Here is a 25,753-nt window from a genome sequence, read left to right on the forward strand (position 1 = left end):
TCGGAGCTGATCATGGGGCTCCAGTAACAAGGAAAAAGTACCAAAGCATGTAATGGTTGCTGTGAGTTACCTGGTCTCCTCTCGATAGTTCTGCCTTTTATCATCAATTTTAACAAATTGACCTTTTCCTTTCTAAGTCACTGAAAATTCAGCCAGCTGTTCAGCAGGACCAAGACAGCAAAAATCTGAACACCCATCAGATCATTAATAATGAGCAAACTAATAAACTTAAGTTTAGTCTGTAAGACCATAAACCAGACCATGTATCTAAGCTGGCCTAGAACAGCAAGCCATGGCTGAATCATAGCCACAGTAGGGACAACTAGACAGATAACGCCTCTGCCTGCATAGTCTTGGCGAGATCCCACCCAACAAGGGGGACAGGGTGTGTTAGAAATTACGGCCAAGTATTCAGTTTTATTTGCCTAGATTCCCACACCTGTTCAAGCATAGCAAGGTCTTTGAGATGTTGAGACTAGCCTGGTTGGGAAAAGACGTTCTGAACAGGAACTAAGTCTACAGGCCGTGGGGCCTTGTTATTGGTTTCCCAGAACCTGGTGTTGCTTTCTCTGCCACCTCTAATAGAAGGAGGAAACAGCAAAGAACAATAAACACTCTCTCCCACAGAGTAAGTTGTGATAGGTCTGTTCTTTTTCTTTTTTTAAGATTTATTTAGTTTTAGTTATGTGAATACACTGTTGCTGTCTTCAGACACATCAGAAGTGGACATCAGATCCCATTACAGATGGTTGTGAGCCACCATGTGGTTGCTGGGAATTGAACTCAGGACCTCTGGAAGAGCAGTCAGTGCTTTTTTTTTTTTTTTTTTTTTTCTTTTTTTTTTTTGGAGCTGGGGACCCGAACCCAGGGCCTTGCGCTTCCCTAGGCAAGCGCTCTACCACTGAGCTAAATCCCCAACCCCAGTCAGTGCTCTTAATCACTGAGCCATCTCTCCAGCCCGATAAGTCTGTTCTAAGAGTGTCCCTTCCTTATCCCAATTGCAACCCATAAGCTAAAAGAAAAAGTCATATGCCTAAGACCTTCTAGGGAGCTCTGTGTTCTCACTTGTAATTGCTGTAGTGAAGTACTGTAACTACTCAGCGACCTGTTGCCATCTGTTGATGCCTACCACTACCTGACATTCCCTGGGCTGTAGGGTTAGCAGGTCACCTTTTGCCCACCTCACCCTCCCATCCCCACAAGGAACTCCCAGAGGCATATACTATGCTAGGGACACCCAGTGGAGAGAAGCAGGCAGAGATCCTCAAAGCCTTACAAGGAATCCTAAAAGCAAAACCCTCACTCAACACACCCCAGGCACGAAAGCAGTAATTGAGCCACGCTTCCCCCCTTCTCAACCTCAGAGTAGGGAAATAACATGGAACGAAGATTCCAATGCAAATTAGGCTCAGCGCAGCCAGATGCTTACAATCTGAGCACTCGGTCGGGAATTGCAGTTTTTTAAGAGTAGGAAGAGCATTCTGTCTACTGTGCAGAGGATGTGACTGAGAATTCTGAAGAAGCAATGACAGAAATGTGAGTTAGACACTGGCCAGGGGTCTACAGGTTAGTAAGAAGACAAGGGAGAGATTAATGGAGGGACGCACACAGGGAATCTGGTAAGACAAAGAGGGGAGGGCCAGAAACCCGCAGGGCTCAGCCTCAGGGTAAAATTGGGGATCCTTGGGCGAGAGGCAGAGAAGAAGTGCCCCCTAGTGTCCCAAAGGAGCCATAGCCCAGCTCCCATGGGCTGGAAGCCCCGCCCAGCCCAGCCCGGGCTGTTCTCTGGCTCCAGGTTCCCTTGTGTCGCGCGGCCCTTAAGTTCCGGCTATGGCGCGTGGGCGGAAGGTTTAAGCAGACGGACAGAGGCTGGAGATGGGCTCCGGGTAAGTCAGGGGATCTGTCTGTTGAGGGCTGTGTTTGGATGTCGGTTAGGGTTACAGGGGAAGGAACAGCATAGGGCGGGCGACGGGCCTTCTCTGCAGTCTGCATGAGGTGGTCGTCTCTGGGCGCTGTTTCCAGGGCCTGCGACCGGCCTTCCCTCTGTGTGGCCCAGGTCTTCAGCGTGTTTCTTGTAAGCAGCGAGATTTCTCGCTTGGGGCCGAGTTCTTTCTTCCCCTGAGAGACTTCCGTCCCTGGACCCTGAGACTTCCGTCCCCTCTCCCCGAGAGTTCCACACAACAAACGTTTTGGGCTCGTTTTAAAGGTAAAAGTCTATTCTCCAGTCACAATCCAAATGAACTATGCTGTGTTTCAGGCTATCCATTCAGATATTAATCATTTGAGAATTTAGAGGGACTCGTAGGTAGAAAAGCCAAAGTGTATGCACTTAGAAACTGAAGTGGAGCTCTGAAAGACTCCTGAGAGTCAAATTGCCGTGAATGGGCTAATTATCCCCTTTAGGGTAGGACTATAAATGTAATTGATGGCTTTTAGAGCAGTCAGGTGGCGAGGATGTATCTTCAGGAGTAGATGGTCTGGGAGAAGGAAAACTCTCAGATATCCGAAATATTGTCTGTAAAATGGTACCTGTTGGAAAGGCGGAGGGCAGTGTAGAGAAACTTGAAGATCAAAATCAATCTAAGTGAGAAATACATCGTGTTATCTACTATCAGCTAGTAATGAAAGATTTTATTTTTTAATTTTGTGACTAGGCCCAGACTGCTTGAGTGAAACAACTTTCAGAGACGTTCCATTCTTTCGTTTACCCCGGTGCTTACAACCTGAAAACAAAATTGGATTGGCACAAGTCGGCCAGGGCTGAGGAAGTGCACTTGAGACCTGACACAAATGCATCAGTCAGGAGAAAGAGCCAGGTTCCCAGGTGTCTCCGGAGAAGGCCAGACCGACAGCTGTGGTCACACATTGCCGTGCTAATAGCAATTACATGGACTGGAAGTGCTTGTTGATACTGGATCCAGACAACTGTTTCCTAATCTCTTAAGAGGTGAGGACATGATCTTCAACTTTTAAAAACCATAGAGGCCTCCAGGTTTTAAATGTGACCCACAAGAGCTGGATAAACTATACCCAAGCAGAAGTGCAGGAATCCCTGGTGTCTGTGCTTAAATAAGAAAGTGTATTTCTGTGTACAGAGTTAAGATGTATAATGTATTTTGCTAATGAATTAATGCATGCTGTGAATAGGGGTAGTTCATTGGGTGTGTTGAATTTCATTGGGCACTTATTGTGTGCCAGATGTAAGTCTGAGTCGATATTAGGAGCAAATTCTTATGGTGATCCTTGCCCTTCGCCACCTCATTTAATACAGTTCTGAACTCATTTTTGTTAGGCAGCATGGACTTAGGAAAATGCTAGTGTGTAGCAAATCAGGGCAGCAATGCTAGGGTTGGGGGTGAGGCCATGTCACCTCTCAAAGAGTGAGTATGTTTAACATTGTTTAAAGAAGCAGAGAGAGGGATACATATTTAATGTTTCTTTTAGGGGCTCGAGTGGAGCAGTGGTTAAGAGCACTTACTTCTGGGGACCCTGAGTTAGGTTCTCAGCACCCACAGTGGGCAACTCACAACCGCCCATAACTCCAACTCTAGGGAATCTAACGGCATCTTCTGGCCTCTGAGGGAACCTACTCAGGTGTGGCGGGCACTCATACAGACACACACTGAATAAAAACTAAATGAGATTTTATTTCCTACTGTCTAACACTTTGGACTGCTAAGAGAGTCTGAAAAGAAAACTTTTCTCTCTGGATTAACATTATTGGTGTAGGATACATGAGATGATACAATATCTGAGGTGTATCTATGGCCAGTATGCTGTTAAAAAAAAAAGACTTCCTATTTGATCTGAGTCCCTAGCTCTTACATATAACATCATTTCCATGAATTAGCATGTGCTGAGTTCCCAGCAACCTACTTACAAAAGGAATTGTAGAATGTCACACATCTATAGTTGGGCAGTCTGCCTCTTGTTAAATTAGAGAACACTAAATTTTGACCCTGTTGAGTCTACCCTAATTCTATATAATGTATGCAGTGATTTTTCCCATTTTGGTCCTTTGAGACAGGGTTTCATATAGCTCAGGTTAGCCTCAAACACCTTATGTAGCTAAGAATGACCTTAGAATGACCTGTCTCCACCTTCCTAGGGATGAGATTACAGGCATATGTACCTCTGTGATTTTTGAGACAGAGTAGTCTTACTTACGATATAGCCTTGGCTATCTTAGAACTCACCATGAAATCCAAACTGGCCTTGAATTCACAAATCTGTGTCTTGGGTACTTGGATTAAAGGCATATGCCACCTCACCTGGCCTACAATGTGATTTTTATGAGTTCTCATGCAGTTTACACACACACACACACACACACACACACACACACACACACACACACACACACAATGTGAAGTGCTTTTTTTAATTCATTTTTTGATCCATAATCTGTGTCCTTTACTTATGGCTATAAAATTTTATTGAATCTGCAGATTAATAGAGGATCAACAGTCTGAATCCACATGAGCAGATTTGAGTATCTGGAAACTTTATTCTTTTTTTTTTTTTTTTTTTGGTTCTTTTTTTTGAGCTGGGGAAACTTTATTCTTGAAAAAACCCCATTTTATTCTTCATATTGAATCTTATTTCATAATTTTAAATATGAAACACAATATTCATCAAGACACTGGCAAAAAAAGTTATCAGTTGTTGAGTAGTGCATGCCATATACTGGCTAGCTTGTTCTTCAGTAAATTGTTAAGAAGATGAAATAGGAGTACTTATTGAATTAAGTTGTGTAAAAGTGGAAGGTATGAAGTTAAGGACTACTGGAGTTTAATAAATTCAGTTTATATCCTTGGTTTATGCTGGTTAGTAAGTGTGTCTAGGAGAGGCCCTCATGGTGAACTAGGCTTTGTGCTTCCCTTCTCCTTTAATTCTGTGGTGCTTACCACCACATTGTTCTGGGAAATTGGTTTAAATTGTGGTTAAGAAAAGAAAAATTCCTTCCCAGGATATGTAAGACCTCATTTGTTTTCCACAGCATTTCTCTGGTTGTAGCTGGCTGTCTGCACTCTGAGGGAGTGCTAGAATTGTTCCATCATGCCCACTGTGGTGGTAATGGATGTATCCCTGTCTATGACCCGACCCGTGTCTGTCGAGGGGTCTGAAGAGTACCAGCGGAAGCACCTGGCTGCCCATGGCCTGACCATGCTGTTTGAACACATGGCCACTAACTACAAGCTTGAGTTTACAGCGCTGGTGGTGTTTTCATCACTATGGGAGCTGATGGTCCCCTTTACAAGAGATTACAACACTCTGCAGGTACGCATAGGAACCAGCTATTGTAGATATATTTTGTTGACTGTGATTGTGTACTGATTTTAGAACTTGGAATTGTTTCATAAGTGTGTAGGTATACAATCTAACAAAACAAGGTTCACAAGGTCCTAACTTTCCTCCGGCAGAGCCCTGAGATAAGGATGTTGTTCTATTTTCCGCTCTTGGTGTCTTGGAATCTGAAGACAGTGCTCTCTATGCTAAAATCCAGCATCTTTATGTCTAAATTTCTCTCCTTTCTGCTTTCCCACACAACGTAGGAAACTGAAAAATAAAAATTTTAAATTATGTTTATCCTGACAAATAACTGATTTACAAATACCAAGATACACTTTTAAAACCTTGACCAGTAGGTATTGTCTTCCAGACTTTTCTGTGGTGTGCTAAACAATGTACTTTCTGACATCTTTAAATTATCTGTGTTTCCAGGAGTGCTTAGCATAGTACTTGCCCCCAGTGAGCATTTGTGGAATTAAACTGAACAATTTAAATGAAGGTTAGGCAAGTTAGGAAACAAGGATCAACTTAGCGTAAATGTAAAAACTCTATATGGGAGAGGGGCTAGGGAAATGACTCAGCAGCCAAGAGTGCTTAAGAGCACTGACTGCTCTTGCAGAGGAAGAGGGTTCGTTCCCAGCACCCACATGGCAGTTCACAAGTGTTTGTAACCCAGGTCCAGGAAACCGAGACCTCTTCTGACCTCTAAGGGCTCCACACTCACACATGCATGCATGCACACACAAGCTAGAAATATATATGTATGGAAAACATTTGTGTTAAGGCATTCCTTACCCCCCCCCCCCGCCACTGCCTTTTTTTTTCTTCTAAATGTACTGGATCACTGGAGGGGGGTTGGGACAGAATCCTGTGGAACCCAGGCAGAGCTCCAATTTCTTGATCTTCCTCGGCCTCTCGAGTGCTGGCATTACAGGCTCATAGCAGCATGCTCGGTTTGTATGGACTTCCTTAAAGGTGACTAAGCTTAAGGATTCTGACCCTCCAGAGTTCTGAAATCTGGAGAATTGCTGCATGGAAAGTCACAGTTAAGATGGAGCCCTGACATCAGGCTGCCGGGGCTCTGATGGCAGGCTCTGCCCCCTCTCCTCACCAGAAGTTACTCAGTCAGCCTGTACTTTGGTTTCCTTGTTTACGAGGAGGAGTGGAATGATGGTCAGACGCGCATCAAGTGCTGGGAATGGCATTTAAGATGTGGTTAAGTTAAGTTTGGTGTGTCCCCATTTTTTTTTTTTTTTTTTTTTTTTTTTTTTTTGAGCTGGGGACCCGACCCAGGGCCTTGTGCTTGCTAGGCAAGCGCTCTACCCGCTGAGCTAAATCCCCAACCCCTCATTTTTGAGTTATCATTTTCCTTCAAGCCTACTTAGACACAGGCTTGGGACTGCATACTCTCGCCTAATAAGAGGAAGGCATAAAGAAACTAATTTAATTGTTCCTTATAGTTGAGAAAAATCTCTCACTCTTTCACTGTTTTTCTTTTTTTTTTTTTTTTAAGATTTTATTTATTTTATTTATATGAGTATACTATAGGTATCTTCCCCACACACCAGAAGAGGGCCTCAGATTCATTACAGATGGTTGTGGGCCACTATGTGGTTGCTGGGATTTGAACTCAGGACCTCTGGAAGAGCAGTCAGTGCTCTTAACCGCTGAGCCATCTCTCCAGCCCTCACTGTTTTTCTTTAAAGAATCTCTCGGAGGCTCTGTGACCCCTTTGTAGCATATGTACTCTGAAAATTTTGTGTTTTCTAATAACAGTTCAATCAGCACTTGTATTTTTTATTCAACAGGAAGCACTGAGTAACATGGATGATTATGACAAAACCTGCCTGGAGTCTGCATTAGTCGGTGTTTGCAATATTGTCCAACAAGAATGGGGTGGAGCAATTCCTTGCCAGGTAATAATAGATTCTTTCCATCACCCTAAGTTAAAACCCAACTGCTGAGTGCTTCAGCGCTCCACAAACTGTATTTTATACTGTTCGTATCTTCTGAAAATGGCACCAAATGCTAGGGCCGTAACCCAGTGGCCGAGCACCTGCCTAGCAGGCACAAGGCACCAGGCCCAATCCCCAGTGCTGGAAAAAAGAAGAGAGAGAGAAAATAATATATGAAAAAGGCCCCAGACTAATTCAGACTAGTTCATCATACTAATTTAATCCAAATTATGCTAATATGCACATGAACCAGCAAATCCTGCCTCAAGGAAAGCACCTTCCTAGTAAATTGACGTAGAAGGGACAGAGGCTCACAGTGGAGTTAAGAACTGCAGTCCTGGGAAGGTTGTAGTTTTGACTGACAGAATTGTAAACATCAGTGCAATCTGGTCTCTCTTCATTACCTCAGTGTAGAATTTATTCAGCAAACTTCTGTCTCAATTCTAAATTGTGTGGAATTGGGGAGAGAAGTATCATAACCTCACTTACTCCCATTGTGGAGTCTACATGGTTCCACATTAGCATCAAATCAAAGCAGAGTGGCAGCAGCAAAGGGAGTTAGATGTGTGGAAACAGATGCTTTGAGAAGTGGTGGATAATTAGAAGGAGAGGTAAACACTGCTGGCAGGAAAATTACAGCAGTCTGCAGTTTCCCTGTGTTGGGGCTTTGTAGGATTCTGTGCCATTCACTCAATTGCAGTGATGTATGATAGGTGCCGTCACATAGTAAGCAGGTGAGCATGACTGTTGCTTTATTTACAAAACTAGGCAATGGTTAGGGTCCGGCCTGTGGGCCAGATTGCCCCGGAATGTGACATATGACTTTCTATTAGAAGGTCAAGTCAAAATTCAGTATCAATGGCATCATTGGTATTTTATTTTTAAATTCACTGCAAAATTGTGAAGCCAGACTTGCAGTACACTCCATAGTATACATTGCCTCTAACTCCAGTGCTCAGAACTAGCCTGTGCTACCAAGTGAGACCCTGTCTTACAAAACAAAACAAGGGCAATAGAAGAGAAGGCTAGAGGTTGGTTGAAAGACATGAAAGGAGGTAAGAAGTAGTGGACTGCCTACTCCCTAGAGTGGGGGATGCTTACATGGTCAAATACAAGGAAACTTCTTTTATTTCTGTGAAAACCATACTGTTTGAACTCTGAGGGTCTTAAAGACCTTGTGTTACTTTATAGTTAGGTCACTTTAGTAAACACTTGTTAAAAGAAGACAGCAACTGGGGCTTGAGAGATGTCAAAGTTAAGAACACTTCCTGATTGTGCAGAGGACTGGGTTTGGCATCCACAGTGTGACTCACCTGTCTGTAACTCCAGCTCCAGGAGACCTGGGAGATGGCTTCTTTTGTCTTCCCCTGAATCTTACTTAGGGTTTACTGCTGTGAACAGACACCATGACCAAGGCAACTCTTATAAGGACAACATTTAATAGGGGCTGGCTTACAGGTTCAGAATTTCAGTCCATTATCATCAAAGCAGGAACATGGCAGCATCCAGGCAGACATGGTGCAGGAGGAGCTGAGAGGTCTATATCTTCATCTGAAGGCTGCTAGGAGAAGACTGCCTTCCAGGCAGCCAGCATAAGGGTCTCCAAGCCCATGCCCACAGTGACACACCTACTCCAACAAGGCTAATAGTGTACTTCCTGGGCCAAGCATATATAAACCATCATACCCTGCCATGTGACATGCCTGTATACACATGTGTACACATACATGTACACACATGCAGGCACTCAGACATACACATAAAAAATAAAAATAAATCTTTAAGAAGACAGAAAATGGCCTTTGGTTAATTCATTTTAGGAAAACAGTATGTACGTCTGTGCACTAAGAATATTCTAATGAGTATCAGATTTTCTAATAGTAAACTGAATAAAAGTTTTGCCAACATCTTCTGAAGCGGTAGTCAGCACACAGCAGTTTCATTGGTTCTTCTGTGGTCATGGGTAAGAACTGGTTTGTCCCATGCAGACTTCACCTTCTCATGTTTAGTTTATTATTTTTAAAAGAGGAAAAGAAGAACCTGAATTGGAAATGAACTGTGTCACAGGGCCTAAATCCACTTAGAGTTACTAAGTGAATCAGATCCAAAGCACTGTATGAGAAATGATGGTTATTGGTGATTTTACAGCCAGTTAACATTAACTTTATTTAAATGTGGACTTCTTTTGACCAACATTTTGAACAGCTGGATTATGTCTTCATTATCTGAATAAAGTCTATTTTGGCATTGCATGCAATGTATCATAAAAACAGCATCTGCAGCTGGTGGGGTAGCTCAGTGGGTAGGGTGCTTGTGCTTTGAAAGCCTGGCAGCCTGACTCAGTCCACAGAGCCCATGTGAAAGTGAAAGAAGAGTGCTGACTCCACAAAAGTGTCCTCTTACTGTCACAACACATGTCATGTGTAACACACTTACAAGTGTATAAACACATTTACAAGCTTCTAGGTAAAAAAGCTGCTATGAGAAGTAAACCACTACATAGAAATCATTGGTTCTTGGAAGAAGAAATTCCCTGTAGACAATTGACTATTTTCCCGAAAGATGAGGCCTTTCAGGGGCCTCCTCCATTCAGCATTTTAGGCTGGGGAAGTCAGTGCTGGTGCTAGTATCCCACACGCTGCAGCCACCTACCAAGCTAAAGAGAGCCAACTTACCCTTCTTTTGGGATGCTTAGGAAGTCCACCCAGGGCTTCACTACCACCTAAAGCAGAAAGGGAAAATGGCTTTTCAGATACCGTATATTTTATTGGCCTGTTCAAAATGCACATTAAACATGCATATTTTTAAGGCCTTGTTTACTGCTACCAAAACGGCCTTATAGATATTTTTACACTTTAAAAGTCAGAAGGATGGGGCTGGACAGGCTCAGTGGTTAAGAGCACTGACTGCTCTTCCGCTCTTCCAGAGGTCCTGAGTTCAATTCCCAGCAACCACATGGTGGCTCACAACCATCTGTAATGGGATCAGATGTCCTGTTCTGGTGTGTCTGAAGACAGCTACAGTGTGCTCATATAAATAAAGTAAATAAATCTGAAGAAAAAAAAAAGTCAGAAGGACAAGTAACAGTACCAGATACACTTTTAAAGCAGTATCTTGGTTGACAAAGAACAAGATTTGTCATCTTTAAAACTAAAGTAGCGGGGTTGGGGATTTAGCTCAGTGGTAGAGCGCTTGCCTAGGAAGCGCAAGGCCCTGGGTTCGGTCCCCAGCTCTGAAAAAAAAGAACCAAAAAAAAAATAAATAAATAAATAAAATAAAGTAGCAAAATTCAGACTTTTGGGCTGGATCTTCTAGGGACACATACAAATGAATCCTACCATTTTTCTAACACCAGTGCTTTAAACTATTAAACTTATCTAAGAGTTGGGGTTCTGGTTTTAATGCAGTTAAGTGAAAATTGTCTGTGATTGCCTTTTTCCTTTAAATGTTTGAAGGTGGACTTTTGAAACACAATTAGAGCTGAGTGTGGTGGTGTACACCTCTATTCCCAGCACACAGGAGGCAGAGGCAGGCAGATATTTAGAAGTTAGAGGCCAGGCTGTTCTACAGTGAGTTCAAGGCCAGCCAGAGGTTAAAAGTGAGACCCTGTCTTTAAAAAACAATACTACTACTACTGATAATTACAATAACAATAATAATAAAGTAAATGAAAATGTGTACCTTTTATATACACAGTTCATTAACTTCACAATGCATATACGTATATAAACACTACTTCAATTAAGATATATTTCCGACATACCTCCCATCCCAGGTTCAGGAAACCTAGAGGAAGAGGCTGAAGAAAGAATGTGAGAGCTGGAGGATGGGGAGGACGCTATCCCACTCGTGAATTAATTCACAGTAGTTGTAGTCCCTGCACAAGATCAAGCCATAGATTTCCAGTGGATCAAGGAGGGGCTCATGAATCCCCATCCCTAGCTAGGAGACACTGGCAACTGATAACTTCTGAAGGAAGGAAAGTAATTTTTCCTTGGTAGTGTAGCCCTTTGGAGGTTCCTAGGTTGTACTCAAAAGGTGATTTTAAAATGCAGAGAGGAGGTGGGGAAATAAAGTGGAGAATATTTTGGGGTAGCCTGGGGAGCAATGAATGGGTAAGGAGAGTGGGGAGAGTGAATGTGATCAAAGCATTTCTGTAGCTGAGCTTCTCAAAGACTGAAAGATGCTCCGTGTGTGTAAAACATCAAGTGTGTCCATCACCCACAGAATCACCCCATGGGTCCTTCTGACAAGTGTATACTGTAACAAGAGATAATTAAAAAGGAAAAATAAATGTAGACTTTAACGTGCAATCCTCCTGTCTTTCTACACAGGTTGTTCTGGTGACTGATGGCTGTCTTGGCATTGGCAGAGGGTCACTGCGGCACTCCCTTGCCACTCAGAATCAGAGAAGTGAGAGCAGCAGGTTCCCGCTCCCCTTTCCTTTCCCGTCGAAGCTATACGTCATGTGCATGGCCAACCTGGAGGAGGTGAGACTTCCTTACTCCGCTCTTTTTAGTTTGATTAACTAAATTTTAGAACTTGGTCTCTTTGTTGATACATTTGTTGATGCTTTTTTACGTATGCCATAACATTGTCCCCGTTGATTTCAACTGAGGCTGGTTACACTTTTAAAAACCTCTGCATCTCAAATGTTCAGACGCAGGAACATAGCCTGCGTTGTCTGGGTTGTCTTTCTTCCTGCTGGTGGATCCTTCCTTCCTGTTGTGGAGGGTCCAGTGTTCTGTTGGGTGCTGTGCCCCTTATTTGGGGATTCTTAAATCCATTGCAGCATAAATGTTGAAAGAGTAGGTGTGCTTTAATTTTTTTGGTAAAATAATGCTACTGTTAGAATGCTTTATTAAATGCTAGACTGCCTAGTTTTTCAATTTGAGAAAGTCATTTGACTTTTCTCTACTTCAATTTTTTCTTTCATTGTAAAGTGTAGATGAGAGGCAAATAGATCTCTGAATGTGAAGCCAGTCCAGTTCATAGCAAGTTGCAGGCTAGCCAGAGCTCTATAGCAAAACCCTGTCTCAGAGAATATAGACGATAGTTTTCCTGTGCAGTATTAGAAAGTCCAAGTTCCGTCTGATGTGGTGCCATCGACTTCCATTCTTTATTACTTCACTCTTTAGCCTTGAATCAAATTGTAGGTATTTCTTTGTTGTTTTCTATTAAGAAAACCATCTCAGTCATTTCCTGCTAGTGTTACAATGATGCTAGTCTTAGTGTACTGAGAGTGATTGGTGATCCGTACCATTTAAAGGGTCCCCCTCCCCCTCTTTCTGCAGCTTCAGAGCACTGACTCCTTGGAATGCCTTGAACGACTCATAGACTTAAATAATGGTGAAGGGCAAATTTTTACTATTGATGGCCCCCTGTGTTTGAAAAATGTACAGTCTATGTTTGGGTGAGTATGTGTGTAAAGCGTTCCACCTTGATATTTAATTCAGAGTATAGTTTGACAGCTAGTAAGAATATCTGTTTCATTATTGCTGATTGTATGATTCAGTTTTCCCCAGGAGCCCGTCTCTCAGATCAAATGATTGGAAGCAGTAGGTTTAAAAGTTCACTTGCTTTCTAGTTAAGTATGACTGAGTCTATGTATTAGCCTGCAAAACCGACTTTCTTATCATCTCAGTCCGTTCTAAGTTTAAATCGTTTGGGCCTTCTCTGAATTGAAATCTTATCACAAAATGTCAGCTTGTATTCCGTGTTCCAAATGCTCAGGTTGAGTCTTAGAATCAATGGGAAATGATAACAAAAATCACATCTTTAAAGATGTCTTGTATATGTGTCGTGTCACTGTTCTGTAACATCTTCTAGAAAGCTGATAGACCTGGCATACACACCTTTCCATGCTGCTCTCAAGTGTGGCCACCTAACAGCTGATGTACAAGTCTTCCCTAGGCCAGAACCTTTCGTTATAGATGAAGAAATTGATCCTATCCCTAAAGTCATTAACACAGGTAACTTTTTTGAAACTTCCTTCTTAATTTTTCTGTTATCTTTAACTTACCTAAGAGGTGACAGGCTTTGTTTCTTGGTGAGATCTTGAGCTAATCTACAATCCTGAGTCACTATAACTACACATTACTAGAGTTTAAAAAAAAAGTGGTAAGGTCTTCAGTCTAATGTTCTCCCAGCTGAGCTGTTTGGTAAAGACTCTGAGATTAGTTAGCGTCGTACCTAATGCATATGAAGACTGTCTTCTAGACCTGGCTCTGGGACTTTTGCACTGGGACCCTGGAAGTTAGTTGCTTCGTTCAGTCCTAATGACTGGGTGTGGGGAATGAGCCAGTCAGTTGCTAAGCTCTTAGTTCTGGTAGACTGAACCGTTCTAGCCCTGCTTCTTGTATTATGACTAAAACAAAATGCATTTTGCATCCTGCTGCTTTGATCTAGTGCGAGTTTGTGGATGCCGTGCTTAGCTGAATTGTGGGAAATTGTAGGAGAAAATTGTCTTCCATTGGTTGGAGGACTCCTGAGTGGTGAGTGCATGTCAGAGCTCTTAGGGACAGACATCATCACTCTGTGTTGCTGATACCCGGTCTGATATTACTAGATGCTCAACAGGTAATTGCCCATGCAATAAATGATTAGAAATAAGTGGGTAGTAAATAAATGTTCATTGCTTGGGGTGTAGATATTTTAGGTGGAACCATTTAGGTTCATTGTCACAGAATGTAGTAAACTGTACCAAGGTTTAGTTGCCTTCAAACTAAATCCTACTTCCCTCCTGCCCTTTACTTAAATATCTCTTTTCTTTCCAGTATAAACTTTTGGTCTTAAGATACTTTGTAACTCGTACCTAAGTCACTCAAGTGTTTGTTGTAAGCCCTTCGGTATGCAGCTGGGAGCTGTCGGCCCTTAGATGCTCAGCTAGGCAGGTGCTGACAGCAGCCGCAGGGAGGGCGCACCCTGCTGTATCACAAGAGTAGTCATGGTTCTGGGATTTTGGAATTGCTCTGCTAGGATGGCTGTGCTTCTGGATATACTTAGAAGAACTGAACAACAACTCAGTGAGTACTGTTAGAGGCTTCCTATGAAGAATAGTGTTAGTCTATTCTCTTTACAGTTTTTAATACTTTCAAAGTTTTGTGTTAATTACTTACATAATCCAACATTTTATTAAAAATTCAGTTTAGCTTTAGTTTTTTATTTTATTTTTGAGATAGGGTCTCACTAGAAGGCTCCAGCTGGCCTAGAACTCTACCAGTTTTGCCTCCCAGGTCCTGGGATTAAAGTGCTCCATACCCACCTAGGAACTTTTAGGTTTTCAGGAAATACTTTTGGGCTACAGCATAACTGCTATAAAGAAAATCATTATTGTGTTATTTTGTATAGAATACTTTTCTTTCTCAAGTAAAGATTCTTTTTGAGTATGGATGTGGTGTATACACAGAGTGTGCAGGTGCATGTACCCAGAGGCCAGAGAAAGACACTGTGGGTCTCGCTCTATCATGCTCTGCCTTATTGCCTTAAGGCAGGCTGCAATCTCCCAGGACCTCTGTCAGTATGCCCTAAGCCGGGAGTTACAGGCCCGTGAGTTATGCTTTGGTTTTTGTGACATGCTGGGGATTCTAACTGCAGTCCACATGTTCAAGCTTTCTTAACCACTATGCCATCTCACCCCCAAAGGAATGCTCTTAAAATGCTGGCTCTCCATTTGAGGTTGTTGTAGATACTTTGTTTTAGCACACTCCTTACTGCCCTTGATTATACAGAGGAATTTGACCTTTGCCTTGATTAAGGTACTAGTCTCATAAAAATAAATTTTACCTAGTGTTTTTATAAAACTTGAATTCATTAAATAAAAGTCATTATAGATTGAGCTACTGAAAATGAAAATTATCTATGATCCTTAGAAAAGTTTAACAATTCTTCTAATTATCATATTTGAAGTTTTTGCCTTGAAACAGTGTTTTTAGAATCTAACACATAGACAATAATGTATTTTCCCTATTGTGAATACTTCTGTGTTGATTCCTTACTTACAGATTTGGAAATAGTGGGCTTTATTGACATAGCTGATATTTCCAGCCCTCCAGTTTTGTCCAGGCATTTGGTCTTGCCCATAGCACTCAACAAAGGTGAGTTCTCTTCTTCTTTTTTTTTTTTTTTTTTTTTTTTTTTTTTTCAGAGCTGGGGACCAAACCCAGGGCCTTGTGCTTGCTAGGCAAGCACTTTACCACTGAGCTAAATCCCCAACCCCTTATCCCTTTGATTTAAACGGAACATTATGTAGAAGTCATTCTTCAGTGTCAGCTGGCTCACTGGACAGAATTTAAAAGAAAAGAACTGTTACTGAATTGGATTGCAGAAATTAAGTGTTGCCTCGGATCCCAGAATAGATTACGTGCTGCCTTACCCTGTAGAAACTTTTGACAAGTCACATTGTGCACTGGTCTGTGGACTCATGGTGGAAGACCTCTTCAAAGGTGACAGCTCTGAGATCCCTACCCAGGGCTTTCCTAAGAGGAACACCCTGAGAGAGACGGGAAAGGACACAGCTTTGTTCTGCTGGTTCCACCTGTCGTGAATACAAATGTGATTGAACGTATCATGTGTGACTCCTCTTGTGAGGCTTCACTGCAGATTGTTCATTGCCTCGTTAGGGACTGTGAAGTCCTATCCCCAAATTCAGCATCTCTCTGAAGTATGCCAACCTCTAGCTGTTTGAAATGGTCATTTCCTATGTTCTAAGCTGACCATCTACCTCATATTTATCAGTTCTTTTCAGGAAATATGTGTAGCAGGGCAACATCCCCTCCTGTGTCATCTATGCTCTGTGAATGAATGTTTCATGATGAGAGCTGGAGTAAAAAACATCTCATGAGCACTTAGTCAGCATTCACAGCATACAAGGTCTCACTCTATCCTGTAGGCTGGCCTCCAACTCAGCCTCCTAAATGCTGGGATTACAGGCATGAGCCACCATGCCCAGTTCATAAGCAAAGTCTTGATACTCATGTACAGCAGCTTACTGGGATCATAGTGCCTATGAACAGGGCAGGACTAATAAGGAAAAGCAGAATAGTGCAGTATTGTAATGTGCATTGAATACCAATCTATACGGGAAGATTCCTCCGATTGAAGTAAAGAGTCTCTGAAGAGATCAGACAGATGTTTTAGAGGAAAGTTAACTAAGAAGATTGACCTACAGCAGAGTGTGGGAGACCCTGGAGTTGGGAACTTTAGCCAAGAAGCTCATAGAGGAACCACTGTGTACTTTGAACTTGTTTCTCTAGTGTGAGGGCTGTCAGCTTAGACCACACCTGAAACTTCTGTGTCTAATTCTGTTTAGATGGGTGCCTCGAGCCTCCAGTGGCATCTCACTGAATTTTCTGTAGAAATGCTATGAAATTGTTTTTATATACAAAAACAATTGGGCTATAATTCATAAGCCACAGACTTGTATTTAAAGAGGGTTGTTAGAGTAAGAAACGGGCTCAGTAGGAAGGTGTAACATATCCATCAAGTCTACAGGCTTAGGTTTCATACCCAGTAAACCCCCCCCCCAAAAAAAATGTTTGTCTGTCTGTTTTAAACAGGCTAGGAAATGATGTAGTTAGTAGTGTGGTAAATTTCTTGCCTTGAGAGCATAAAGACCTGAGTCCAGACACCAGCACCTATGTAAGACGCAGAGTGGGTTCGTAGGCCAGGTACACTGGGGGAGACAGGTCTCAATGAATGTTTTAAAGAGAAACTCTAGATGGGGTAGTAAAAGCTTATAATCCCAAGGTAAGGAAGCAGAGACAGCAGCAGCTCTGAGGCTCACTGGCCGCCTTGCTAGCCTGGTCGGTAGGCTCCAAGCCAATTAGGAACCTGCTCAAAGTAAATGCATTTCTAGAAATAACACGAGATCGTCTTCTGGCCTCCACATGCATGTGTATATGTATCTGTACACATGCATTTTTTAAAAAGAAAAGAATCATAATTTCTCTTTTTTTGAGACAGTTTCTTTTCTCTGAGAATCAACCCTGGATGTCCTGAAACTCACTTTGTAGACCAAGCTGGCTTCAAACTTTCAGAAATATCCCTACCTTTGCCTCCCAAGTGCTAGGATTAAAGGTGTGCACCACCACCCAGGTCCAAGTGGTGCCTTCTCAAAGTCTATCTGTGGAGTTTGTATTGCCACCATCACCATCCATTTCCGAAGCTCCGAAGCTCCCACCCACAGGAAGCCTCCTGACCATGAGTCCCCGTCCCTCTTCTCTGTGGGCTGCCTCTAGGATACGTCTCACATCCACGCATGACTGTATGATTGGAAAGTTTTTATATGGACAGTTAGTGGGAAACCGTGCTTTTGTGCCTTGTTATAATCCTCCTTTACAGCACCATGTATTTTCCCTTCAAAGCATGAGATAATCAAGAGTTTAGAATTTTGTAACTAATATGCTTACCTGTTTTACAGAAGGTGACGAGGTGGGTGCTGGCATCACTGATGACAATGAAGATGAGAATTCAGCCAATCAGATTGCTGGCAAAATACCCAACTTCTGTGTCCTGCTCCATGGCAGCCTAAAGGTGGAAGGAATGGTGGCACTTGTTCAACTAGGGTAGGAAGGGTTTGTTGGCATTGATTGACCCAGAGAGAACTGCACAGGGAAGCTTCTCACAGACTTAAGGAAAGACATGGAAAGATCTTGGTCACCTTTTCCTTTCCTGCCATACCCTTCCCACCCCCATCGCCTTCTAGATCTTAATTATCCCACAAAGTAAATGGGAAACGGACTTTTGGATTACATTGATTTAATGGTGTGTATCTTCTCTTTTAAGTTGTCAGTCACATATTTGCTTTAGAGAGAGAATTTTGCTGTGGCACCTAAACTACTCTCACACCTATGATCCACCTGCCTCAGCCTCTGAAGTGCTGGGCTTACAGCTATACCAAAAGGTTTTCCTCTTTAAATCCTGTGTGGGTGCTGAGAGCCAAGCCCTCGTCCTCTCAAGATGGATAAGTGCCTTTCATAGTGACCTGCTCTGTCTCTGGGCACCCACACTACTGCTGCTTGTTAGCTCATGCCACCCCAACACTGCACAGAGGAGGAGACTGAAGCTTCGAGAGACAGGAAATGGCCCAAGATCACAAAGATAGCAAACTCAAGGGCCAGAGTTCTTAACCTGCATGCTTAATGCAGGACTCATGGCCGCTCTGTTGCCTTCCTTCCCTGTGTGGAAAGCACTAGCTTTCCTATTGTTGGAAAGGGGTGGGGAGGTGTTGCTCTGGCCATGACCTGGCCTTTGGCCTTGTCAGCTATAAAAGGTCAAGGAGTTAAGATTAATCACAGGAAGCAGATCTCCATTTCTGCTTGAATGAAAATTCCCAAAAGAATAGTTTTCTTTTTTAGATGTATTTTATTTTAATTGTGTATATACACACGTGTGTATGCATGTTCAGGTGAGAGCAAGGTGTCCTTGGAGACCAACGGCTGGAACTAAAATCACAGGTGAAGTGACTTGGTCCTCTGCAAGATGGACAAGTGCCTTCCATAGCAGCCTGCTGTTCCCCAGCACTCATGCTTCCGCTGCCTCTCACTGTGGGGATCTCCCAAGGCTCCTTCAGAAGCTTGCGGCAGAGTGTTCCCTACAGGGTTACCTCTGGTGTTGCTGCTGTCACTCCAGGAGGCAACTGGAGGGACCCTAGGACTTCAGCTTCTATTGCTCTGCCCCCAGGCTCCTACCTACTGTGCTTTCGTGGCTCTTCTCTCTTTTAAACCCTTTCAGTGTACATGCACTCTCAGACACAGTTACACACATACATACTCACACTCACACATACTCTCATGGAATACACCCATACCCAGTCTTACACACACACACACACACACACACACACACACACACACACACACACACACACACACAACCACAGTTTTGTCTGACTCATTTGTATCCCAGAGAGCTGGAAAAACTATGTTCCTTTTCAAGGTTAAGATTTGGCTTTGGTGAGAGTACTGGGCCTAACCTAAAAACTTAAGACTGTGTGTCCAGAAAAGCAGAGCCTACATTTCTATAACTCGACAGTCCTAGGCTTGACATTCTGATCGTCCGTCTTCTCTCCATCTAGTCCTGAGTGGCATGGCATGCTCTACTCCCAAGCTGACAGCAAGAAGAAATCAAACCTCATGATGTCTCTCTTTGAGCCTGGCCCAGAACCTCTCCCATGGCTTGGGAAAATGGCACAGTTGGGGCCCATTTCAGGTACAACCCGGACAGATCTGACTTGTTTGCCGTTGTCGTCTCTCTGCTGCTGTGAATGTCTTCGAGTGTTATCAGAGCACTCCTGAGCTCTCTGATGCTGGATGCATACACAGAGGACCTCAGAGTATTTAAGGTTTGAACTCAGCATTCTCAGCTCAGGGAAAAGAAGCATTTATATTGAGGGAAGTGAGCGCAGTGTCATTCGGTGCTCCGAATGGGAAACTCTGTGTGTGTTCCCATTCTCAGGCGTTCTCAGGCCATGCAGCCATCTTCCTTTTGGAAACGCTCTCCCCTCCCTTCACATTGCTGCTGTTTCTAGTCTAGCTCTCTATCTCTTGTCACCATCATGATCAGTGGGGCAGCTGGAGTTCATCCTCCTGTGGCTTTGGGAACTTAAGGCAAACCTCGTTCCCTCTCCATGGATCAGGAAGTAGAGTTGAGCTGGTAGAACTGGCTTGTAACCCTTAATTCCCACCCCCATAGAGCCCATTTCTGGGTATTCGCCCTGACCAAAAGGGGACATTTCCCATTCAAATCTCAACAGGAAGTATGTAAGGTGCATGATACAGTGTAGGAATGTAATTGTAGATGTCATCTTTTCTCCCTCTTGCCTCAGTTTCCAGAATGTCCTTAGTTTCTCCTGTTGTTTGTGCTCTTTTGTTTCTTCAGCAGTAGTGGGTTCAGACTCCCATATCTGGTCCTTGAGTCTCAGCTGGTGTCCCCCACATTTGCATGTTGCATTTCCAGTTCTCAGCTGGACTGCGTTGCCCTCACTTCTCACTGCTTATACTGCTTCTGCTCCCTCCGCTATGCCTTTGGAACTGCTGTCCTCAGCCTCCAGCTCTGTACCCACCGTTACCCTTGACCCAGTTGACTCCATTTCCATTTTAGAGCTGTCTGCCATCTATCCCTGTGCCTGTGAATAAAAGAGCTGAAGTTTTCAAAGTCTAATAGGGAGTAGACTCAGCTGAGTGCATTAGGTCAGGTCACAGCCAGGAGCACAGGTGACCAGGAGCTGTCTGACTCAGGAAGGAAGACAAGGCTAGAGCACTCAGCACAGCAGGAAGGGAGGGCGGACAGTAGGTTAGAGCCTGGCTGAGTACGACAGCTCTGGAAGACCTATTCTGTGATACTGGGAAGCCACAACAGAGGAATAACCATAGTTCCTTCTGGCCATTATGACAGCACTCAAGACAGCAGTTAGGAGATGGGGTGCATTCCAGGCTAGTGGTGCAGTTCAGTTAGCCTGGCAATGTATGAAGCTTGGGTTCAGTCCTCAGCACCTTGTGTCTGGGTGTGGTGATGCGCACCTGTAATTCCAGGGATCTGCATGCTAGGAAACTACAGGGGCTTTAACTAAGGTGTTTGGCTATATAAAATAATTGGGAGTGTGTCTGTGTGTGTATGTGTCTGTGTGCATGTGCATGCGTGCACACATTTGTCTGTGCATGTGTTTCAGTGTTGAAACAAGGTCTTGTACTGCAACTCAGGCTTTTTTCCTGCCTTGTGTGACTCCAGAGTTAACTAGCCACATGAGATTATTTAAATTTATTTAAAATTAAAGAACATTTAAAGTTGAGTTCCGGTGTAGATGTTTCTTGTACCATAGGTTTGGTAAAGGGTTCTGGGCTAAAATATAGAACTGTGTGTATGATGTAGCTTTAAGTTTTCCCAGTACATGTGTTTGGTTTGCCTTCTTTGGCCTTTCTGTGCAAAGCTAATGTGAAGCCGGTTCCTTTTAGGACACTGTGCTGGTGTTCACTTTGCGAGGTCCCTGCAGATTGTTCAGTCTCCCAGTTCAGTGACTTTTATCTATTGAACAGGTTCTCCAGCATGACAGAAGTTAATGTAATTCCCTGTTAATGGTGGAGTGGTTCAAAAGCTAATCACCTAATTGGAAATATAATTGGGTTTGCTATGTGTCATTTTCAAAACTATCTTTTTCTTTAAGATGCTAAAGAAAACCCTTACGGGGAGGACGACAACAAGAGCCCATTCCCCCTGCAGCCCAAAAACAAACGAAGTTATGCCCAGAATGTGACTGTCTGGATCAAGCCCAGCGGCCTGCAGGTACACAGTGCTTACAATGCTTCAATGAGGGCTGGCAGGGGTGTTTGATTTGATTGCTCTCTCCTTTGATACTGCGTAATTCATTTATTATTTTCCAAAAGGACATGAGATGGCCTACAGTGAAACACGTAGACAACACAATCATTTTTTAGAAAATTTAGAGCAATAACAAAACCAGAGGCAAAATGGAAACAATTGTGCCTGGAACCAGAGGCAAAATGGTAATCGTGTTTGAGGACTTTGATTCTGGGCTTCCTGCTACAAGATCAAAAAAGCAGCAAATGCTTGTGTAGTTTCTCTTGTCTAGTAACAAGCCTGGCAACGTTTCTGCACAGGCGGATCTGCTCAGCACTGGATCTTAGGTTTTATTTAAACGGCTCATAAAGTCTAGACTGGACCCAAATTCACTCTATAGGTTAGGCTAGTTTTGGACCCCTAATCCTCTTGTCTCTACCTGCCAAGTGCTGGGACTGCAGACCTGAACTATCACACCTAGTTTACCAGTACTAGATCCCCATACCCCAAAACACCACACACACACACACACACACGCACGCACGCACGCACACAAGGTTTCACTGTGTAGCCCAGATTGTCCTGGAACTCTGTAGACCAAGGTGGCCTTGAACTCAGATCTATCTGCCTCTGACTCCCAAGTGCTGGGATTTGGTAATAAAAGTGTGTATCACTACCAGCCAGCACTGGATTTTTAAAACTATCTTTTGAGAATTCTGTATATCAGCATTATGTATTTGATCACATCCACAGCTCCTCCTTCCAGGTACTCCCGGACCCTCCCCAACATATTCCCTCCCCAAATACATAACCTACCAAACCCAATTAGTGCCACACATCCACATGGGTGCATGAGTAATCTACCAGGGGCGTGACCCTTAAGAGAACATACTCTCCTTTACCAAATGGTCATCAACTGCCAATAGACCTTCAGTGAGGGTGGAGCCTCAGGAGCCAGCATTGCATTTTAGTTTAAAAGTCTTCGAGTGCTCCAGGCAGAGGTGCTGCACACCTACAAATTCTAGCACTCCGTAGGCAGAAGCAGGGGATCTCTGGGTTTGAGGCCAGCATGGTCTACAGAGTGAGTTCCAGGACAGACAGGGCTACATAAAGAAACCCTGTCTCGAAAACGAGTCTTCATGTGCTAAGGTTGTGGGGTTTTTTTTTTGGGGGGCGGTGTGAGTAAGACAGGGTCTCACTCTACTGCAGCCTTAGCTGGTCTGGAACAAGCTATGTAAACCAGCCTGGGGTTAAACTCATAAACAGCCCTCAGCCTCTGCCTCCTGAGTGCTGGGATTAAAGGCTTCACTACCAAACCTGGCTGTTATTGTTTTGGGGTTTTTTTGGGGGGAGGGGTGGTAAAAGAGTAAATATTAAATTTACCGTTGCAGCCATTTAAAAATGTCCAGGTCAAACACTGTTTGTTACTGGGTGATCGTTGGCATGTAGTTCCAGACAAGAAACCCTTGTATGCTTAATCACTGACCATCTCTCCAGCCCTATCTTAAGTTGATTTTTTTAAAATGCCCTGTGAACTAAGGGTCCAACTTCATTCCTCTGTATTCATTCAGTCACTCTTCCCATTGATGGTCTAGCCATAGGTAAGTGGGTCAGTCCCATCAAACATTTTAAAAGAGGACAGTGCTTCAGCCATTGTCGAGAAAAATACTGATAGCCATCTCAGAAGGAGTCTTCGTGTTGACACTAAGTCTGTCCTTAGTTCCATGTCTTTAAACACTTAAAGCTACTCATTTGTTTTTTCTCTCCAAAGCCACAGAATTCTAATGGTGAACTGTTTTTATGCTTCATAGACAGATGTACAGAAGATCTTAAGAAATGCAAGGAAGCTCCCTGAGAAAACACAGACATTCTATAAGGTGAGACGTAGGAAAGGTGGATGGACCTAGGGATGTGCCCTCGGTAGGGGTGTGGACAGAGTATGAGTGTGTACAGCAATTCCAGGGAGGTGCGCATTCATCAGTTTTCCTATCAGTCCAGTCAGGAGTGGCTGGCTAGGCTGTTCCTCCCTCACAATCCCGCTAGTGCTTAAATGACCCAGTCCTGTGCAGAAGATTGCTGTGAGGCACTCGGGCAAGCAGCTGGAAGGGACCAAGAATCCCAGCACATCCTCACCACCCCTGTGGGGATTAGTGCTAACCCAGCAAGTGCTGCATGTGATCCCTGGGAAATGTCACAGAACACAACAGAGACTGATCACCAACGTTAGTGGAAGGGAATGGGTGTGCTTTGTGATCATGCCTAGCTACTCTAGACCATAGCTTGCTGTGCAGACCAAGCTGGCCTGGAACTCAGAGGTCTGGCCGGACTCATGGTTCTACCCCCTTGTCCTTTCATTAGAGTTTGGCTGAATTAGATTAAGTGCAGTGTGAGGTAGGCCTTAGCTTATGTACTTAGTGCAGTGTACAGGGGCTAGAGATGGCTCAGAACACTTTCTACTCTAGAGGACCTGGGTTCTACTCCCAGAGGCTCACAACCATCTGTAACACTGATTCCAGAGGATCTGACCCTCTGAGGGCAGATATGCACATGGTGTACACACACACACGTACGTGTGTGTGTGTGTGTGTGTGTGTGTGTGTGTGTTCAAAACACCTACACACAAACAAATGTAAATAAAATTCACCGTCAAGTGCGCACGTCTTCTGGAGAGCAGCCCCTTGTCTGAATACCCCCTTACCACCTTTATCACTGTTGTCTTTAAATCCACCTACTAGCAGTCTGCGAAAATTGGACAAAGTACAATTTTAATCAGAGTTTGACCAGAAAGCTTCTCAGCCAGCCAGCCAGACCCCCCAAACTCTGTAATCCACATGAGCCCTTGGCCTGGGCTCAGTTGCAGCCCATCTCTGCAGTTTGTACACACGCTTGCTTCATGTCTGAGAATTAGAAAGGGCCTGACAACTGGCTGCTTCAGTTCCTCAAGTGGATGACGAAGGAAGGGGTCTCCTCCCTGTGTAAACAAGGCCTCTCAGAGCACAGCAGCCACCGAGCTTGTCCACAACACGCCCGAGTGGTTGATGGGGTACCCTCTGCTGTCCTTTCCAGATGTGTTTACTGTCACTCCACGTCTAATCAGAGAGCGCCAGGCTGGGCCAACATCTGGAGCCAGCCTTTTCCATGCCTGATTAAGAGAGGGAAGCTAGTCCCAGCATCAGTACAAATGCTGTATGCATGGTGCTTGCTGTGCTTGGCATAACTGCATTAACTGCGATCAGCTTGCTGCCTAATCTAGCTGCTGGGGTTGTTGCAGACATCACTCGCCAGTTACGCATCACACTGTAGTCCCTGGCAATTGTGTAAAAACTGCTTCCTAAGTGAGGGTCAGACAACTGACTCTAAGGGGAGTGCTTGGAAATCGTGTGAAGAGAACTATCCATGTGTTTCAGGAGCTGAATAGGCTACGAAAAGCTGCCTTAGCCTTTGGTTTCCTGGACCTGCTTAAAGGGGTGGCCGACATGCTGGAGAGGGAGTGCACCCTGCTGCCTGACACAGCCCACCCGGACGCGGCATTCCAGCTCACCCACGCTGCCCAGCAGCTCAAGCTGGCCAGCACTGAGTATGCTGTATATGACCTCAACATCACACCCCTGCACACAGACTTCTCGGGGAGCAGCACGGAAAGGATGTGATGCGAGCCCTGCAGCTCCTTCACACTCATCTGTCTGAAAGTGATCTAGAGCTAAAACCCTCTCCAGCTCCTTCAGCTCCCCTCCTGAGAAGCTGGACAGACAGGAGAAAGCTCAGGAAGAAGCCTACTATAAGGATGTTCTTAAACTTCTGTGTTTGGAACGAGCAATCTAGATGTCTACAACTTGCCTAAGTATAAGCTGATGCCATTGAGTTTCCATTTTTTCCTTAGACCTTGTTAAAACACAAGTGGCGATGCTCAGGTACTTCTGGTGTATCTCAAGGTACAAACTTTTAGACTGTAGCCACAATATGTGTCAACCACTCCTGTTCATGTTTTTAAATGAAAATTAAATATTTGATTTTCTATGAAATGATTGCACTTAGAAACAAATGGGTGTTTTGATCTATCTTATCCCTTGAATATAATGCAGCTTCCAAAATGTCAGACTCCTAAGAACCAATGTTTCTTGGCTCCTGCATAACTTCCTAGTTTCTGACAGTGATCAAGCCTAGTACCTTGGCCAGGTTCTGGCCAGTGATTCTGAGAGCACTGATGGGAG

The 25,753-nt window shown here is 43.8% G+C and overlaps 1 protein-coding gene across 3 annotated transcripts; it reads left to right on the top strand.

The window, feature by feature from the left end:
• Positions 1 to 1,758: 1,758 nt before the first annotated feature.
• Ints14 (integrator complex subunit 14) lies at positions 1,759 to 25,564 on the top strand. Of its 3 annotated transcripts, XM_032911451.1 has the most exons (14): positions 1,764 to 1,886; positions 2,057 to 2,206; positions 2,655 to 2,947; positions 5,000 to 5,280; positions 7,101 to 7,208; positions 11,582 to 11,737; positions 12,542 to 12,660; positions 13,077 to 13,219; positions 15,251 to 15,343; positions 17,668 to 17,812; positions 19,324 to 19,457; positions 21,409 to 21,527; positions 23,354 to 23,419; positions 24,950 to 25,564. In XM_032911451.1, exons 4-14 carry the CDS (start codon positions 5,059 to 5,061, stop codon positions 25,190 to 25,192), a joined length of 1,548 nt encoding a protein of 515 aa, XP_032767342.1. In that variant the 5' UTR covers positions 1,764 to 1,886; positions 2,057 to 2,206; positions 2,655 to 2,947; positions 5,000 to 5,058; the 3' UTR covers positions 25,193 to 25,564. The 3 variants fall into 3 exon arrangements, with proteins under 3 accessions (XP_032767344.1, XP_032767342.1, XP_032767343.1); XM_032911453.1 differs by lacking the exon at positions 2,057 to 2,206 and having other exon boundaries at positions 1,759 to 1,886; XM_032911452.1 differs by lacking the exon at positions 1,764 to 1,886 and having other exon boundaries at positions 1,893 to 2,206.
• Positions 25,565 to 25,753: the final 189 nt, after the last annotated feature.

The sequence above is a fragment of the Rattus rattus genome, chromosome 8 (assembly GCF_011064425.1).
Source record: "Rattus rattus isolate New Zealand chromosome 8, Rrattus_CSIRO_v1, whole genome shotgun sequence".
Taxonomy (NCBI): domain Eukaryota; kingdom Metazoa; phylum Chordata; class Mammalia; order Rodentia; family Muridae; genus Rattus; species Rattus rattus.